General features: G+C 33.6%; 1 protein-coding gene, 1 non-coding gene and 1 pseudogene across 10 annotated transcripts in view; all 3 read left to right on the top strand.

Annotated features, from left to right (window-relative positions):
• Usp33 (ubiquitin specific peptidase 33) overlaps positions 1–19,161 on the top strand; it is a 63,201-nt gene that overhangs the window by 26,086 nt on the left and 17,954 nt on the right. For 5 of the 9 annotated variants that reach the window (XM_058578934.1, XM_058578936.1, XM_046443175.2 and 2 more), the window contains exons 5-15: positions 919–1,071; positions 4,031–4,133; positions 5,286–5,355; positions 8,222–8,335; positions 9,159–9,237; positions 10,490–10,910; positions 14,378–14,518; positions 15,978–16,090; positions 17,156–17,328; positions 17,427–17,521; positions 18,100–18,133. In XM_058578934.1, coding sequence (XP_058434917.1) covers positions 919–1,071; positions 4,031–4,133; positions 5,286–5,355; positions 8,222–8,335; positions 9,159–9,237; positions 10,490–10,910; positions 14,378–14,518; positions 15,978–16,090; positions 17,156–17,328; positions 17,427–17,521; positions 18,100–18,133 — 1,496 coding nt within the window. The remainder of the gene's footprint in view (positions 1–918; positions 1,072–4,030; positions 4,134–5,285; positions 5,356–8,221; positions 8,336–9,158; positions 9,238–10,489; positions 10,911–14,377; positions 14,519–15,977; positions 16,091–17,155; positions 17,329–17,426; positions 17,522–18,099; positions 18,134–19,161) is intronic. The other 4 variants (XM_058578938.1, XM_046443176.2, XM_046443174.2 and 1 more) reach the window with 1 other exon arrangement.
• Positions 6,621–6,727, top strand: LOC124092018 (U6 spliceosomal RNA). Its single transcript, XR_006851491.1, has one exon. It is a non-coding gene; the product is annotated as a U6 spliceosomal RNA (small nuclear RNA).
• On the top strand, positions 7,654–8,215 carry LOC124091946 (large ribosomal subunit protein eL21-like; annotated as a pseudogene).

Genomic DNA, 19,161 nt, shown 5'->3' with positions numbered 1-19,161 from the left:
TTGTTTTTTGGTGGTGTTGGGGATTGAACCCAGGTCCTTGCACATGCTAGGCAAACATTCTACCGCTGAGCCTCATCTCCAGCCCTGGCATGCATCTTTTATAGTATTAGGTAGATTTCACATACTAAACTACAAGTTTCTCGAACAAACTGTGTCTTAAGATGAACAAAGTAAGTCTCAAGAGAATTAATTAAGCCGAAATACTCAGAACTGCAAGGCATCATTATACATAATTTGCTTCTGTGAAGCTAGAATGGTACTTGCTATGTGTGCCTTGGGAGAACAAGAAATTAGTCACTCACATCATTTTCTGCAGGCAGGGCTAAAATTCTTTTGCAGAATTTAACTTGAGAAAGACTGGAGTTTTATTTATTCAAGATCTCATATTCCCTATTGCTTGAGCTGTTTTGCTGTTGTGTGCTTTGATTCATGTTAGTTTTGTTATTTTGCTGTTCTCAGTTCCTAGAATAGTAACTTGCTATTGTCTATCATTTTTTTCTCCTTTCCCTTTTTGTTTTTGGAGGGGGGTGGGGGGCAGTGCTGTGTATTGAACCAGAGCCTCAAATGTGTTTTTATCACTGAGCTGCATCCCCAGTTTCATTATTTCTTATATTCTACTTACTTTGCTGACTGCAGAGTAGTCTTATACTTTTACATTTTCCCATTTATCTTTATATAATGAATAGTGGGGGGAAATGGATTATAGAGTAACTTCTAATGGACTTAGGTATTGTTACTATTCACTATGCTTTAGCAGTTTATTGGAAGAACAGTTTTTTTGAGTTTCTAGATTAGCTCTTTTGGGTATATCACAAATCATCAAAGGCCAGCAGTTTATCTTCTGTGATCTTTTGAAGAAATATTTTCAAGTATATCTAATTGTGGTTCCTCTTCTCCCTCTCCTGTGAAATTATACAGGAGACAAAGCATTATCTAACTGTGAACCTCACCACTCTTCGAGTCTGGTGTTACGCTTGCAGCAAAGAAGTATTTTTGGATAGAAAATTAGGAACTCAGCCTTCATTGCCTCATGTAAGACAACCTCAGCAAACACAGGAAAACAGTGTCCAGGTAATTTAAACCCATTTAGTTAAGATATCAAATAGTTAGCAGTTTCAAAAATTTTCATGTGGTTGAAATTTGAAAAGGAAGCCTTCCTAACCTACTCATATTCTAAAAATGTCTGCAATGTGTCACTTCTCCTTTTTGGGAGGAGTATAGAGTGATAGATAAAGATGAGATTGAAACCCACCTGTCAGAAGATGGAAAAGCAGGCCAGGCATGGTGACACACGCCTATTACTTCAGCTATTCGGGAGGCTGAGGCAGGAGGATTGTAAGTTTGAGGCCTGCCAGGGCAACTTAGACCTTATCTCAAAATAAAATACCAATGAAAAATATGGGAAAAAAAGGAAAGTATTGATTAAAAACAAATAAGATGGAAAAGTACCTAATGATCTGAAAAGAAAATGATTTAAGTATTTATTTTATTTCTAGCAAATCTGATTGTAGGATGGTAGGCCTTCTTTGCTAGAGAATGGAAGGTACTAATTCAGTTCCCTTTTCCTTATTCCCTCCCCTCTCTACCTCCATTTTTATTATTGTGAATGTTTTACTAATTATTGAAAATTAGATAGAATATAATGAAATATAGTATGTCTTAAATTAGAGATTTTTCTCCCTTTGGATCAAGAGACTTAGAGTACATGTATAGACTTGTGAAGATTGATCACCCAATTTTCATAATTTCCAGTCATATAAAAATAAGAAAAAGGAAATTATAACAGTTAACTTCGAACTTATTCTGATTATCATTTGATTAGATTTGATTAACCCTGAGGCTTCTTTTTCCTTATGTGTATTGTAAAAGATATGTTGCATTTGTATTATGGTTCCTTTCTTCATGTGTGTGTGGTACTAGGATTTAACCCCGGGGTATTTTACCACTGAGCCACATCCCCAGCCCATTTAATTATTATTTTTTTGAGACAGAGTCTCATTAAGTTGCTGAGGGCCTTGCTCAGTTGCTGAGGCTGGCCTCAAACTTGCCATTCTGCTGTCTCAGCCTCCTGAGTCTCTGGTATTACAGGAGTGCGCTGCCATGCCTGGTTCTAAATTTGTTCTTGATGCCAACTCAGATTTTTCTGTTGTATCTTTGTATCATATTTTGATGCTTGACATTTGTGACAATAAATTGCTTGCCTTACACACTATAACCTAAGATAAGTAGATTTTAGACAGGGAATGTTTGTTGCATTGCCAGATTGACATTGAATGGTTCCAATAAATTATCACCATTACTATTTCTTCCGCAAGTACCTACTTATTATTCACAAGTGTTTAATATATTTCAAAAGCTTTAATACTTTGAAAATAAGTTTTTTTTTAAAGAGAGAGAGGAGAGAAAGAGGGAATATTTTTTAATATTTATTTTTCAGTTTTCGGTGGACATAACTTCTTTATTTTATTTGTATGTGGTGCTGAGGATTGAACCCAGCGCCCTGCACATGCCAGGCGAGTGCGTTACTGCTTGAGCCACATCCCCAGCCCCGAAAATAAGTTTTTTTGATTCTTACATTATTAACAAAAGTGTGATGTGATGTGCTGACTAAAATTTTAATCATGTAAGAAACTGATCACAGTTTATAAAAGCAAAGTTATTATTAGCATTACTTACTAAAAGTAAATTAAATAAGATATCTGTTCCCATTTCTTTTTTTATTTTTTAGTTGTATTGGATCAATACCTTTTTATTTATTTATTTTTATGTGGTGCAGAGGATTGAACCCAGGGCCTTGCACGTGCTAGGTGAGCGCTCTACTGCTGAGCCACAACCCCAGCCAATCTGTTCCCATTTCTGCCAAAATAGATTAAGATTGAAAATTCTAATGAATTTTGAATCTGGTAGAATAAGTGTACTGATACTTAATTTCATACAGCTTCCTGATGAATTGGAATATTTTATTATTCAGAAGAAAAGTTATTTTTATAAACTTCTTTAGAGGTGCAGAATTTATAGGCTGTTTGAATTCAGTTCACCTAAGTATTAATAATAAAACATTGGAAACCTTGCAAATGTCATTAAGATTTTTTCAGATTGAAGTGAACATGTACCATTTTTATAAAACAATTATTTTATAAATACAAGCAAAAATATGAAACCTATTCAAATTTTCAGTATCTATAGATACCAGAAAGGAAAGTAAAGATATAAGTGGGTGGGTATAAGTACATATGCCTGCATTGGAAAGATGTGATAAGGCTTTTAAGTTGGAGATCCAGAGTACATGCTAAATGCATTATGATATTCCTGTCCTCTATTTGATTGTTGTTGAATGAGTTCAGTGTGCCTTGATCTTATGATATTAAAAGACAGATTGAAAATTCTGTTCTTTATGTGCACTTTCCTGATATTTTAAACTTTAGCTCAAATTTTCTTTCTTTTTTTTTGGGTCTTTCTTTTTAACTGTAGGCTAGCATTTGGCCAACAGGTCATCACTTGCAATGTCTGAGTTAAGCCAATTCTTGGGAAATAATGTTGGAATTTTGTTATTTAAATACTTTTTTGACTAATAAGCATAAGAGTGTGCAAGCTAAGTATAGTAATATATATTAAGAAAAAATATATTTGAAATCTACAAATGTTGATTTGTTATGATGAAAAATTTTGCACCTTTTTCTTGCAAAAGTTAGAAAGATCTGAAAAGACAATGCAGGATAGTACATTTTGGAGGTATTTTAATTGAGCTATGATATTACTCAATTATTGAGTTTAAATTTAGGAAAGTCAGTTATAAAAGGTAACTTTTTATATAAGTTCAAATATTAATAAAACCAAGATGATATGCTATTAATTAGCATAGATGTATATTTCCTTCAAAATTAAATGTCAATTTTAGAATAATTGCTAATACCACAAATTCTTAGGGTTCTATTAAAATAACATCTACTAGTAATTGTATAAGTTAAAATTAAAGGTTTTTTTTTACCCTAAGGATTTATTCAAGTTTGCTATATCTTTTTGCTATAAGGATTTTAAAATACCTAGTAACACAACGCTGAAAACTCCTCTGGTTGCTGTATTTGATGATCTGGATATAGAAGTGGAAGAAGAAGATGAACTTAAGGCAAGAGGTAACATAATTCTCCTGTGTAACACCCCTTTTTTGTTTGGCTGCTTGTTACTTAAGGAAAATACGTAATGTGAAAATTTCAAAATTTAGAGGTGTGGGAATGGAGATAATTACAAAAAGAGAGTTCAGAAACATGTTCTATTATGTATTTGGAAATAAAGCAAACTTTTGGTTTCTCTGGAATCACTTTACCAAAGCTGGGATCCTAATGACTCTTTTACAGTTGGGCCTTATGACCTTTTGCTAATGTGCCTTTTGATATCTATTTGAACAGTAGTTCTCAACCCATTTTTAAATTTTTAACCTGTCAGTTGGTGGGGAAATATTCATGTATCCCCTTAGAACTTCTAAGGGACAACATTCATTTGGAAAACGAGGTGATTATGATAGACCTTTGCCCCCCTCACTCCCTTACTTCAACCCCTACATGAGAATAAGTCTCACGTTTTTTGTGTTCTTTTAGGTCTATAGCTCATGGTAAAAACTTCAAATTTTCTATTTTATAATTGTTTTTAGGTGTATATTTAGTATATATTAAAATAATAAAATGGGGATTAACACTTTGTTATAAGTTTAACATTACTAGAAATAATATATATTTCATACACTTCTGTTTTAATCCATTAATTCAGCCCACAGTATTATTTTATTGGATACTGTTGACAACTGTTACTAATTCAGCTGTGTTTTAGAGATTCTTAGAAGTTTAAATTTCCAGGTAAGAAATGTAGTTTTAGTGACATAGCGTTTGTCTAGCATGTGCACTGAGCTTCATCCTGCATCTTTATTTCATCTTTTAATAATGTGATAAAGTAATGTAAGTGAACTTGAGTGTAAATGGAAGGCAGCTATGCTCACCATTCTGCTGCCTACTGTGAACTTGAAGATACATGGAAGAGAGAAATTTATCCAGTGTCTGCTTTATTGTCTTGGCTTGAACCACAGGAAATTGATGTTGTGTAGTTTGAACTTTGGCAGTTTTTTATGGCTCAAGCTAACAAATACTGCTTTAGTGTTACACATGGAAATGGAGAGAAAAGATTTTTATTGTTTCTCATTACATGAGTTTTTTGCATTGTCATCAAACTGTTTTGATGACTAATTGAGTATCTTTTGTGTTTTTAAATGAGGACTTTATGTTTTTTCCCAATAGGTCTTACAGGTTTGAAAAATATTGGAAATACTTGTTATATGAATGCAGCTTTGCAGGCTCTTTCTAACTGGTAAGAAGTAACTTAATTTTTTTTGTGTGTGTGTGCGTGTATAGTTTTAAAAAGTTACTCTTTGAGCAGAAAACTATGCTATTGCAATAGTAGACTAACTCCCAAAATAGAGTAGGCAAAGATCTGGGTTAGAACACAATCCATTGTTGTTCAAATGGGGTAACTGTCTGCATGTCTATAGTTTTCCAGCACTTTTGGTCCTGGCATAGACTATAGGCAGTTTTTTTTTTTTTTTAAGCATATAGAAAATAAAGAGCTTGAAGTAATTAATCCCTCAGATCACTTTTAGTTTAGAAATCCTATGAAAATATTTTTTTTCCCTGGAAGTGGAAACCTCACTAACAAAGCATTCAAAAAATTTTTTTTCTAAATCATACAAAGTAGAAAGGGCAGTTATTACTCTTAGATGTAGAGGTATTAAGTAAGGACCAGAATTCATAATCATTGATTTTGACGTTGTACTGGATTGAATTTTAGAATAGTGATTGGAGACTAAACATAAGTATATTTCTTCCCAGAGTAATCTTGTTTTTAGTAGTCATAACCCTCTATTAACACTTTACTGTTAGTTCTCTTATGTTCCAATTACATTATGTTCCATAACCCAATGAAATAAAAAATAATAATTTTTATTAAATAATCAGAGAATACCTCTTTGATGAAGTGAGATTTAGTCTGGAACTTGAAGAATGAGTATGAGCTGGTTGTATAAAGGGTAGGGAGAACATTCAGCACAGAAAGATGAATATTTGGTAAGCAGCCTTGACACTTTTGAGGAACTGGAAGAAAATTTGTGATAGGAGTATGATAATCGTGGGGGTAAATAGCATGGGTCCAGGTAACATAGACCACATGAAGGATTTAGGTCTTATGCTTAGTGAAGTAAACAATTGGAGAATTTTTACAATGGATAGCTAAATAATCCAGTTTACATTTTAGAATGATTGCCATGTGGATTGGAGGGGGAAGAGAATGGAATTTGGAAGACCAGCTAGGAAACTGTAGTGATTTAGGCAAGAAATTGTGGTGGTTTGCACCATCTAGGGTGGTAAGAAAAGAGTGGATGAATTAGAGACATTCTTATAATGATTGATTGATATGGTTTGATTAGAGTCAGTGGACAAAGGGAGGAGACTTTAAGGTTAATAATGTAATTATATGATGAAAGGATTGTAGGTTGATGGTTTTTTTTTTTTTTTTAATACTCATAAGAAAGTGTACCACAGAAGGTTAAATAATTTTGCCATGGTTGTCAGCTCATTAGTGTGCTTGCATAACCAGTATATATACTAAAATTGGAACAGTACAGAGAAGATTAACATGGCCCCTGTGCAAGGGTGGTACACAAATTCATGAAGCGTTCCATATTTAAAAAAAAAAAAAAAAAGATTACCAGCTTATAGTAAATGTTAGAGTAGAATTCAGAATCTGGGATTTTTGTGTGTACATTTGTTGCTCTAGATCTTTTGTTGATTACTGCACAATACCAATTCCACAAATTTACATTTCATCTTCTTCGATTTCATTGGGAAAGATATGGATGATAAAATTACAGTGTTGCAAAGGATAATTTGCTGGCTATCCAGGTGTCTTCATAGGGTAGTCAATTTATTGCAGGTCTGGATCTGGTCCTTTTCCTTTTTCCTGTAACTGAATAGAATCATAGAAGCTAATCAAACTCATAAAAGATTGTTAACTTCATCATCATCAACGTGTAACATTACCACATACTAGAATGTAGAAGGAGAAGGAAGAGATTGACTTGAAAGTTAAATTTCAAGCATGTTAAATTTGAAATGGTAACAGCCATCATTTTGAGCATTTGCTGTAAATGGAGTTTAGATAAGTTGGTTGACTTTATATAAATATGACCATCACTGGAGTATGGGTGGGAATTTCAGATTGTCCAAGAATAAGAGTATATTTAGGAAAGAAAAATTATAGCATCCTTTATATATACTAAAAATATTTTTATGCCTGAGAGCAGAAAGAACAAATAAAATGAGAAAAGGAGTTGTCTGAGAGGTAAAGAGAATTACACTAGTCAAGAGAAGGTTTGTTTAAGAATGAAGGGTAGTTACCTATGACAGATGTTACTGAGAGAGAACTGAAAGGGCATTAACTGGATCTGGCAGCGTGGAGGAATGATATGGTTGAGCTAAATCTGATTTGAATGGGTTGAGTTCCATAAAAGGAAATAATCGATATAGGGATGTATGTGCTATCAATTCATTAAGTGACCAAAAATTAATCAGTAATTTGATTCTGCTTTCAGCCAGATCTGCAATCTTCCAGTAACTCATCAAAATTACAAACACAAAGGACAAGAGGAAAGGCACACAGTATATGTTCTTTAGGTCTTTTAGAACACTTGGAATTGTTCTTTTGATCACGTCCATGAATTTATAAAGGTGATATTGTAGACATTAAAGGCAGGGGTACTATTCAAAAAGGAATGCCCCACAGATGTTACCATGGCAAAACTGTCAGAGTCTACAGTGTTATCCAGTGTGCTATTGGCATTGTATAAAACAAGCAAGTTAAAGGCAAGATTCTTGCCAAGGAAATTAATATGCATATTGAGAATTTTAAGCACTCTAAGAGCTGAGACAGCTTCCTGAAATGTAAAAGAAAATGATCAGAAAAAGAAGGAAGCCAAAGAGAAGGTACCTGAGTTCAGCAGATGTGCCAATCTTCTGCGCCTAGAGAAGCATGCTTTGTGAGAACTAGTAGAAAGGAGTCTGAACTGCTAGAACCTGTTTCCTATGATTTCGTGGCATAATAGTTATAAAAAAATTAAAATACCCTTGGATTGTTAAAAAAGAAAAGCTTGATTCCACTCTAACCTTTCTCTTTTTTTAATTAGCCCACCTTTGACACAGTTTTTTCTTGATTGTGGCGGACTAGCTAGAACAGATAAGAAACCAGCCATTTGTAAAAGTTATCTCAAACTAATGACAGAATTGTGGCATAAGAGCAGGTATGTACTTTATTTATTTTTCTTATTATATTTCTAAATGAGTTTTATAAATATTAAAAGGATGCAGGCCTATTTTTTGGAGTGGGAAAAAGCAGAAGATAGACATTCATGGCAGTTCAGTTAAGTTTCAGGCATGTTACATTTGAAACTTAACACCCAAATAAAGGAGTGTTCAGTTTAAAAGTTTAGAAGCATCTGGAGTGCTGAACTGCTAATACTGCTATTACCAAAATTTGTGAGTTATAATGCAGGAGTAGCAGTCTCACAATGCCAAAATCAGACCATGGATATCTTTATTTATCAGTACTAGGGATTGAACTCAGGGGTGCTTTACCATGGAGCTGCTTCCTCAGTTCTTTTTTATTTTTAGAGTCTCAATAGGTTTCTAAGGCTGGCCTTGAACTTGTGATTCTCCTGCCTCAGCCTCCTGAATTGCTGGGATTGCAGGCATGCACTACCACACCTTTATGGATGTCTCCCTGAATGTGTCAGTTTGTTCTAAAATTTAGCTATAGGGCAATAATATTTGCTGTAATATGTTAATTTTGTTTTAGAACTACTCAGGAAGTTGCATTTTTGAAAAATACAGTGAAATATGATAAAAAAAGAAATATCACTTAATTGAGAAAAGAGCAGTACAATGTCACTTAAAACATCAGTGATAAAATGTTTTGATGAGCCTGTGGAACATAATGCTGGATAGTTTTGAATGAGTTTTTTTAAAACATTAAAAACACTTTTCAGTTTATCAGTTTGAGTTCTTGATTTTTAATTTCTAAAGTAAAAATTAAAAATTTCTTTTTCAAAATGATTTCTTCCTCAGGCCAGGATCTGTTGTGCCTACTAATCTATTTCAAGGAATTAAAACTGTAAATCCAACTTTTCGGGGGTATTCTCAACAAGTAAGTCTATTGCTTTTCATTCATAATTTTCATAATCCTTAATAAGTTTGGAAAAGGCTATTATGCTTTTTTTATTTGTCCTTTTTTTTTTTTTTTTTTGGTTATTGCTCCTTGTGTCTGTATTTGCCAAGAATAGTAACCCTTTATCATGTTTATTGTTTATATTTTTACAACTTTCAGTTTTGTGATATGTGTATATTTTTCTAGAAACTTTGAGTGTGGGTAAATGTGTATTTCTTCTAAGTGCTTCTAGTTTCAAGTTCCACATCCAGAGAGCAGATACATTTTCAATATTTTATCCTTTTATGATTCATTACACGAGGCACTTACTTTATATTGCAATATGACCCAAATTTTATTTTTTTCAAACAGCTAAAAAATTGTACCAAATTGTATAAATGAAAGAATTCCTATCTGATTAAAAAATTTCTTTGTTAATTTTTTCATGCTTATATTAATATATGTCAGGGTCTGTTTCTGGTCTTTGTGTGGTGTTGCTATACATGCTAGATAAGTTCTCTACCACTGAGCTATACCCTTAGCTGTCTCTGGGCTTTCTAATTCATTTCATTGACTGGTCTTTTTTTGGATTGTTATCATGTGGCAGTTTCAATTATTGTAGTTTTTAATAATATCTTTAATATTTATACATGGTCCTCACACTTTATTTTTTATTACTATCATTCTTTTTACTAATTTTTTTTGGTGTGTGTGTGATGATGGGGATCAAGCTCAGGGCCTCACACATGTTAGGTAAGCACTCTACTTCTGAACTACACCCCTCGCATCCTCTGTTCATTTTTTCCCATGCAGATTTCTGGGACACCAATGGTTATAATTTGGTGCTGTGAGTTAGGGTCCAATAAGCACTTCAGTTGATCAAGGAAATACAGTACAATATTGGATAAAGCTTAAGCAAAACTTATATAATATTCATGTTTAGTATATCTATCTGAATTCTGATTATCACATGAGGAATTCTGATTATCACATGTTTTCTATGTAATTTTCTATGGTTTATTAATAGCAGCACTAATAAAAGCTGACATCCAGATTATCTTTAGTTTATTGAAACTTCTGTTTTATTTATATAACTTTTTAGAACTTAGTGTTTTCCATCTCTCTATTGCCATTCTACACAAATTGTTATTTCCTTAATTTAATGTTCTATATTTAAAATCTATGTTGATTATTTTCCTTTAAGTTCCTATGTACACATAATAAAGTTGTAACTATCTTGTTGATATATTAGGATGCTCAGGAATTCCTTCGATGTTTAATGGATCTGCTTCATGAAGAACTGAAAGAGCAGGTCATGGAAGTAGAGGAAGATCCTCAAACCATAACTACTGAGGAGACCATGGAAGAAGAAAAGAGTCAGTCAGATGTAGATTTTCAGTCTTGTGAATCTTGTAGCAGCAGTGATAAAACAGAAAATGAAAATGGCTCCAGAAATGGCTTTTCTGAAGATAATAATGAAACAACAATGTTAATTCAGGATGATGAGAACAATTCAGAAATGTCAAAAGATTGGCAAAAAGAGAAGATGTGCAATAAGATTAATAAAGTAAATTCTGAAGGAGAATTAGATAAAGATAGAGACTCTGTGTCTGAAACATTCGACTTGAACAACCAGGAAACTGTCAAAGTGCAAATACATGGCAGAACTTCAGGTGATAATTTAATAATTTGATCATGAAAATGATAGTATTTCATTTGTAGATAACGAGTGCTTAAGTAATTGTTATTTTCTAATTAGTAGACTTAATTTAGTGATATTTGCATGTGAGCTTTAATTTAAAGTCACAAAATTATGGCACCTGAGGATAAGAGGAATTTTGTGGGTTATTTAATAGTGTAAGAACGTCATCTTACTGGGCATAGCAGCACATACCAGTAATCTCAGCTACTTGGGAAGCTGAGGGAGAATTGCAAGTTTCAGGCCAGCCCAAGCAACATAGGGAGATCCTATCTCAAAGTAAAAAATAGGAAGAACTGGTAATGTAGCTCCAGTACCATAAAAGAAATTAAGTCATATTCGTTTTGAAATAAAGATTCAAGAGAAGTCTAGTAGAAAATTGGGCTCCTCAGAGTTTGGTATAAGCTTTTCTTTTTTTTTTTTTTTCTTTTTTTGTTGCCATGTTGGAGATCAAACTCTGGGCTTTCATATATGGTAAGCAAGTGCTCTACCACTAAGCTATATCCACAGCCTTATTATAAGCAAATTCTGTTGAGACACTGGGAAAATGCCAAATAACCCAAATTACAATTCTCTAGTTATAGACACTATTAGTTTCAGATTGCTGTCATTGATGTCATATCAGATATGTTTTAGTGTAGCAGTTCAGTGAACCCTGTTACAAGAAATCATGCTATATTATTGCTCAGTATTCCTTTGAGAAGGAGCAAGTAGCCAGATGATAGTTAAATTGCTTTGCATATTACATTCATCTCTCTCTCTCCCCCTCTTTCTTTCTCTCTCTCTCTCTCTCTCTCTCTCTCACACACATACACACACACACACACACATACACATGCACACACACACATATACAATTGAATCAATTAAATCCAGGGACCCTGAGCACTGAACTACATCCCAGCCATTTTTATTTTAATTTTTTAAATTATTTTGGTGATGCTGGGGATTGAACATAGGACCTTGTGCATGCGAGGCAAGCACTCTACCAACTGAGCTGTATCCCTAGACCCTTTTTATTTTGTTGAGACAGGGTCTTGGTAAGTTGCCAAGGCCTAGAACTTGTGATTCTCTTGCTTCCCAAGTCACTGGGATTACAGGTTACATTTATGCCTTTAAGAGGCAACTTTTGCTGGGTATGGTGGCACACACTCATAATCCCAAGGGCTCTGGAGGCTGAGGCAGGAGGATTGCAAGGTCAAGATCAGCTTCAGCAACTTAGCAAGGCCCTAAAGCAACCTAGCAAGACCCTGTCTCTAAATAAAATATAAAAAAGGGCTGGGGATGTGATTCAGTGGTTAAGGGCCTGTGGGTTCAATTTTCAGTACCCTCCCCACCCCCCCCCAAAAAAAAAGTAAATTTGTTGTAATGTGGTATTTAAGATAAATGACCACAAATATCAAAAAGTTTGTCTTCTGTATAATACTGAAGAGTGAGAGCTACTAAACAATTTGTTTAGGTATTCAAATTATTCCAAAATTTGTTCTGGAGGAATAATATTTCCTTAGCCTTAAGAAGACTTAGGGTTCTCCTGTGTATATTATGTATACCTTCTAGTCAGTAAAATTAGGAGTATTAGCCTCTTTAATTATATTGACCTTGTGTAGAAGTTGTTTAGTCAATAAATGTATGAAATTTCAGTTCTGAAAGACGGCCTGTACTGCTGTCTAGCCCTTTCTTGTCAGAAGCCCTAATAAGCTAATTGAAGGACATAGTGTACTTTATTGCTTAATAATAGGTTTTTTCTTTTGTATAGAAACTAGGTAAAGACTTAAATTGGGGTTTGATTATTTACATACTTTTTAAAAATTTTTTTTAGTTATATATGAGCATAATATTTTTATTTTGTTTATTTGTTTTTATGTGGTGCTGAGGATCAAACCCCATGCCTCACATGTGTGAGGCAAGTGCTCTGCCACTAAGCCATAACCCCAGCCCTGATTATTTACATATTTTAAAGCCTTGATGAAAAAATGTGATGAAGACCATATGGTATGCAAAACCTAAAATATTTTTTATCTGTCCATTTACAGGAAAATCTTGCCAACTCCTAACCTAGATCACATTAATTGATTTTCCTATAGAAAGTCCTAGAGTGAATCTTTTACCCCCAATATTATACAGTCTGATGAATCCTGATTGACATATTGAGAAATGCCTATTAATTAATTTATACTGTCTGGAAAAATCCCTGTGGGCATTCCATCTCAGGGTCTCTTATCAACAATTCCTTTTTTTTAATTTTCATTCAAGTATTCATTGAGCATAGTTCCTTACTTTGGAATATGCATTAGGATCTAGGAATCCAACAACAAACTATCAAATAGTGGTCATGGAACTGGTGTTTTCTTGATTGATTTTGTAATTTGGTTCTACAAAAGATCTTTCCTGAGGCCAGTGTGGTGGTACACATTTATAATTGCAGCCACTGTAAAGGCTGAGGTAGGAGGATCGCAAATTTGAGACCAGCCTGAGTGATTTAGTAAGATCTTGTCTAAAAATGAAAGGTAAAAAGGACTGGGGATATAGCTCAGAAGTAAAGTGTCCCTAGGTTGAATCCCTAGTATCAGAGAAAAAGATCTTTTCCTAATGAAAAGGTGTTTTTCCTTTTATCACAGTAAGGACAGACATGATGATTATTTTATGCCTGGATTTCTTATCTGATTTTGATTAGTATTTTATTCCTGGGGGAGGGGAAAATCTCTTTTTCTCCTACTTTAAAAAACCTTTCATTTGGGTATGGTGGTACTCGCTGCATCCCTAGCTCTCTGTATTTTTTTATTTTGAGGTAGCATCCTGCCAATTTGTTGAGGTTGGCCTCAAACTTGGAATTCTCCTCAAGTCTCCTGAGTTACTGGGATTTACAGGCATGCACCACTGTGCCCAGCTTGTGGTTTTTTTTTTTTTTTTAAATTACTAAATTTGGACAAATAAGATCTTCTTTGGCTTTATTTTCACTGCTCACTTCCTGAAATGCTTACAAAACAGTAATGTATTATAAACATTAATTAGATTCCTAGGTAGAAAAGCACTGTTATTTTCTCAACAAGCATTTTGTTTTTCAAATAATTGACTTGACATTTGTTAAAGTGAATTTTATTCAAAACATCAATCTAAGAAACCTTTAAATGTAATTAATGTGGACTAGACACAGTGGCACATGCCTGTAATCCCAGTGACTAGGAAGGCTGAGGCAGAATTACAAATTTGAGGCCAGCCTCAGCAATTTAGGCTCTAGGCAACTTAGTGAGACCCTGTCTCAAAATAAAACATTAGAAGAGCTGAGGAGGTAGCTCAGTGTTAAAGCATCCTTGAGTCCAACTCCTGTACCAAAAAATAAAATAAAAATTAAATATATAATATGCATATGTATAAAATCAGCATTGGACATGTGCAATAATTTTACTATTTAAGGTAAAATATAAATTTTAAATATTACAGAATATGTCACTGATGTCCATTTGAATGACCTGTCTACACCACAGAGCCTTCCGTCAAATGAAGGTGTTAATCCACGTTTATCAGCAAGCCCTCCTAAATCAGGGAATTTGTGGCCAGGATTGGCATCCACACACAAAAAAGGTAAAAAGTTTCCCTTATTCAAATTCCATTGCTTTGGGTTTTAATTTAGAATGCTGATTTTAATAATTTAAAGTGTTAATTAAGAAATATTATTTGACCTTCTAATATTGACAGATATCTATACAACCATGATTAAATCTTTGTGTGTTTGGAATATTCTTTTTAAAATTAACAGTCGAATTGTGTGTGTGTGTGTGTGTGTGTAGAGTATGATGAGTTTTAGCACATGCACAGGTACATGTTTTCAAAAACAGACTACAGAACAATTCTAATACCCCAAAGAATATCCTCATATTACTCCTTTGTAATGATCCTACATCCTTCTCTTTTCCTATTGTTTTCCTTTTCCCTGGAACATCCTAGAAATGAAATCAACAGTATTCATTCACTTAGCATGATATATTTGAGAAATCAGTTGCATTATTGCATGTCCAGGTTCGTTCCTTTTTATTATTGAGTTATATCTCATTGTAAGACTATACACTGTTTATTCAGTAACCCCTTGAGGGACTTTTGAATTGTTTTCAGTTTGGGCCAATTATGAATAATGCTGCTGTAAACATTTGTGTATAGGATTTTGTCTGGACATGCTTTTGTTTGTCTAGGATAAATATCTAGAACTTGAGTTAGTGAATTTTATTTTCATTTTATGCTTAACATTGTGCAAAACTGCTAAACTGTTTCTCAGAGTGCCTTATCATTCTGCATTCCCACTTACTATGTCTGAGAATTCCAGTATTAAAAACTGTGAAACTTTAAAAATGGTAGAAGCAACTGTAGGAGAAAGTCTTTATGATCTTGGCTTAGGCAGAATTCTTGAAGACATCAAAAACACAATCCATAAAAAAATAAATTCTTGGCAAAGGACATTGTTAGGAGAAAGAAAAGGTAATATTAGGAGGAGATATTTGCAAATTATATAGCTGATAAAGGACTTGTATCCAGAAATATATAAAGGGCTCTCAGCTTAATAATTGAACCCTTTGTTCATATAAAGCTTTACTTGGTAACAAAAACAAGTAAAAGCAGAATTATTCTGAAATAAAAATGGACAGACTGAAGCCTCCTATTTCATCTTTAGCTTTTGTTTCTCTACTTCTAACCTCTTCCTCTTCTTTTGACCTTCATAACAGATGTAAATTTCCCAGTGATGAGGCTAAACTCTTCATTTTGCAGTGAAAAAACATGACTTGAATATTGTGCTAATTCAGAATTTTTTTATTTTTCCATATGTACATTTGTGGTGGCCAAGTATAAAATACTTTTTTTTTTTTTTAAACAATGAGCTTAAATCTTGTCTGATTGGTTTAACTGTTTAATGCTTTCGAAGGGTATTTTGAAAATTTCTCTATTATAGTTTTTACTGTGAAACCTTCTGGAGAAGAATGTTGAAGAAACTACTTTGAATTTTTTTTTTTTTTTTTTTTTTTAATGTTCTACACTTGTTTTTCAATCCTAGCTCAGTCTGCATCTCCAAAGAGAAAAAAACAGCATAAGAAATACAGAAGTGTTATTTCAGACATATTTGATGGAACAATCATTAGTTCAGTGCAGTGTCTGACTTGTGATAGGGTGAGTATGAGGGAATGAGAATACACAGAAAATTGAAAATTTCTGTCAAATGCTCTTTTTTAAAAACCTGAAAAAATGGTATGAAATGTTTGGTTCCTTCTTATTGCTGCTCTTGATCATGCATACATTTCTCATGTTTGCATCAATATAAATTGATTCTACGAATAGAATTTACTTTTTGGAGCTAACAGAAGCAGCTTTTTCTAAAGAATGGGTCTTGACCTATCATTGGACAGGCACGAACATTACTAAGTTCTTCATCTATTTGGGTTACACATAAAGGTGAGAAGTTGTTCAGCAACAGGAATTGGTAACACATGTATATTCTGCCAAAGCTGATGAAATTAGCATGCTGGGAAGCTTGCTATTCATAGGCACAAGGCAGTGACGGTATATCTTAACATTTGATTTTACTTCTGGCTTGTAAATATTTTCCCATGTTAAGATTAATGCTCAGATAATATAATGTCAATTCAGAGACAGTAACCAGGGTGTAAATTAGAATCACATCATTTCTTATAATTTTTGCCAATGATGAGATCACCTGAAACAATGCTTTTTCATAATGCATTCCCATTGTTAAGTGATGCATGATTTTGCTTAAAATTAGATGCCAGGTTTTGTATCTTCCTATTAAAAAAAAAACAAAACAAAACAGAATTTAAAGATTATTATCAGCCTGTAGTCCCAGCTGGTTGAGAGGCAGAAGTGGAAAGATCACTTGAGCTCAGGAGTTTGAGATCAGCCTTGAGAGCAACATAGTGAGATCTTGGACTTCAAACGATTGTGGCTGGATTTGGGGTACATCTTGGTACTGCAATATCAATGACTGTAATGGGGTTGCCAATGGCCACTATCCAAGGTTTTCATGAAAATTAAATTTGGAACAGCACTTGGTACAGAATAAGTGTTTTTTTTGCTATTACTACTATAAAAGTAGTATGGATTTTTGTTTGAGTTTGCTTATTATATCTTGCTTTGATCTTTAGAGTCTGAAATCTAACTTTATAAATGCTTGTGCTGGATTATTTTTATTCCATTTTTTAAAACACAAAACAATTTTAGGTATCTGTAACCCTCGAGACCTTTCAAGATCTGTCCTTGCCAATTCCTGGCAAGGAAGACCTTGCTAAGCTACATTCAACGAGTCATCCAACTTCTATAGTCAAAGCAGGATCATGTGGTGAAGCCTATGCTCCACAAGGCTGGATAGCTTTTTTCATGGAATATGTGAAGAGGTATGTATGTATTTTCCTCATTAAAACTGATTGTTGAAACTGCTGTTTCTGCTGTACTGGCAGAACACTTCCTTTTTTTTCTGTCAATGATGTTTCAGGTTTGTTGTCTCATGTGTCCCTAGCTGGTTTTGGGGTCCAGTAGTAACCTTGCAAGATTGTCTTGCTGCCTTCTTTGCCAGAGATGAATTAAAAGGTAAGAAGTGTAATTATATCTATGGGTAGTTTTAGAGCAGCTTAAATAATACTTGCCCATACTGGCATAATGGCCAGTATCTACCATGGCAGTATAAATATAATAAGAAAAGTCATATTCTGAAGGAATTTATACAAATTCCTATAGTACCAGATAATATGTCTTAAAGGTGTTCTGATATTTAAAAAAGGAAAAACTCAACCAAAATAACTGAAAATTTGTATATCTTGAATTGTCTATGAACTGCTCCACATCGTTTAAGTTCCTTCACTATTTTTGTGTGTTCAGTGTCTTGAAAGACTATTAAGACAGAATGTCACTAAATTTCATTCAGTGAATAAACGAAAAGGATGTTATTTGAGGTAGGTCTTCAAGATTAAAAATAGAGGGAGTTTGAAGGATGTTTTAGGTAAGGTAAACCTTATGAGCCAACTCGGGAGCAGAGACTAAAAGAGTGAATAAAATCCTGTTTTATTGTGCTATGAGATCAGCAGCTGGCAAAATCAAAGAATTGCAGAACCAAAAGAAAGTAATTTACTGTAATTAGAGAGGAATGACTAGATCTGTTCTGTTTGCAGGTGACAATATGTACAGTTGTGAAAAATGCAAAAAGTAAGTGACATTGATAATACTTTTAATTTTATAGTTTGTATTTCTCTTAGTTATTTGAATTGGGACTAGATAGTTATACTTGACAGTATATTCAGAAAAGTATCAGCCAGAAAGCTTAGGTCTAGTAATAACAGATTAGTTGTTTTGTAAAAATTAAGGTAAAAATTTAAGAAGTTGAATAAATTCATATAAGATATTAAAAGTATTTTAAGGCATGAAATAAGTATGTGAATTTGCATTAAATATTTTCTAAAATAAGTCAATATGCTCTTCTGGGTTACCAGTTTAATATTAAATGAAATGTGTCTAGTTTCACATCTCCATAAAATTTAGAAAGGTTGTACCAATTTTGATGTTATAATGCAGTATAGAACACTTAGGCCTGATTTTATTTATATCTACTACTAGCTGTCTTATCAATTTGTTTTCTTTTTCTTTTTCTTTTCTTTTTTTTTTTTTAAGTGCTGGGCATTTAATCCAGGAGCATTCTATCTCTGAGCTAAAATCCCAACTCTTTTTCTTTTATATTTATACAGGGTCTCACTAAGTTGCCCAAGTGGGCATTGAACTTGTTATCCTCAGCTCCTGAGTAGTTGGGATTATTAGATACTGAGCCTCCAGCTGCCTTTTCTACCCTGTTATAAATTCAGACTTTTAACACCTCTTGGTAGTAAGTCAGAACAAAGTGATTAGAGACTTGATAAAGGCATATTTTTTGTGGGGAGTGGCATGGGATATTGGGGATAGAACCCAGGCCCTTACTTATACTAGACAAGTGCTCTACCACTTCGCTACAATGCTAACCTTTTAAAATTTTATTTTGAGACAGTTTTCTCTATGTTGGCAGGGCTAGTCTAGAACTTGAGATCCTCCTACTACTAATCAAGATATTAAAGCCTCTCAAGGCAATTATTTTTAGGTAGAGGTAACATTTTTTAAAAAATATTTTTATTTTTTAATTGTTGTTGGACACAACACCTTTATTTCACTTATTTATTTTTATGTGGGGCTGAGGATCGAACTTAGGG

This window comes from Marmota monax, unplaced genomic scaffold (assembly GCF_021218885.2).
Source record: "Marmota monax isolate L192 unplaced genomic scaffold, Marmota_monax_Labrador192_F-V1.1 WCK01_AAM20220418_F8-fsc00046, whole genome shotgun sequence".
Taxonomy (NCBI): domain Eukaryota; kingdom Metazoa; phylum Chordata; class Mammalia; order Rodentia; family Sciuridae; genus Marmota; species Marmota monax.
Note: the sequence above shows the minus strand (reverse complement) of the source record. Positions and strands in the feature narration are given on the sequence as shown.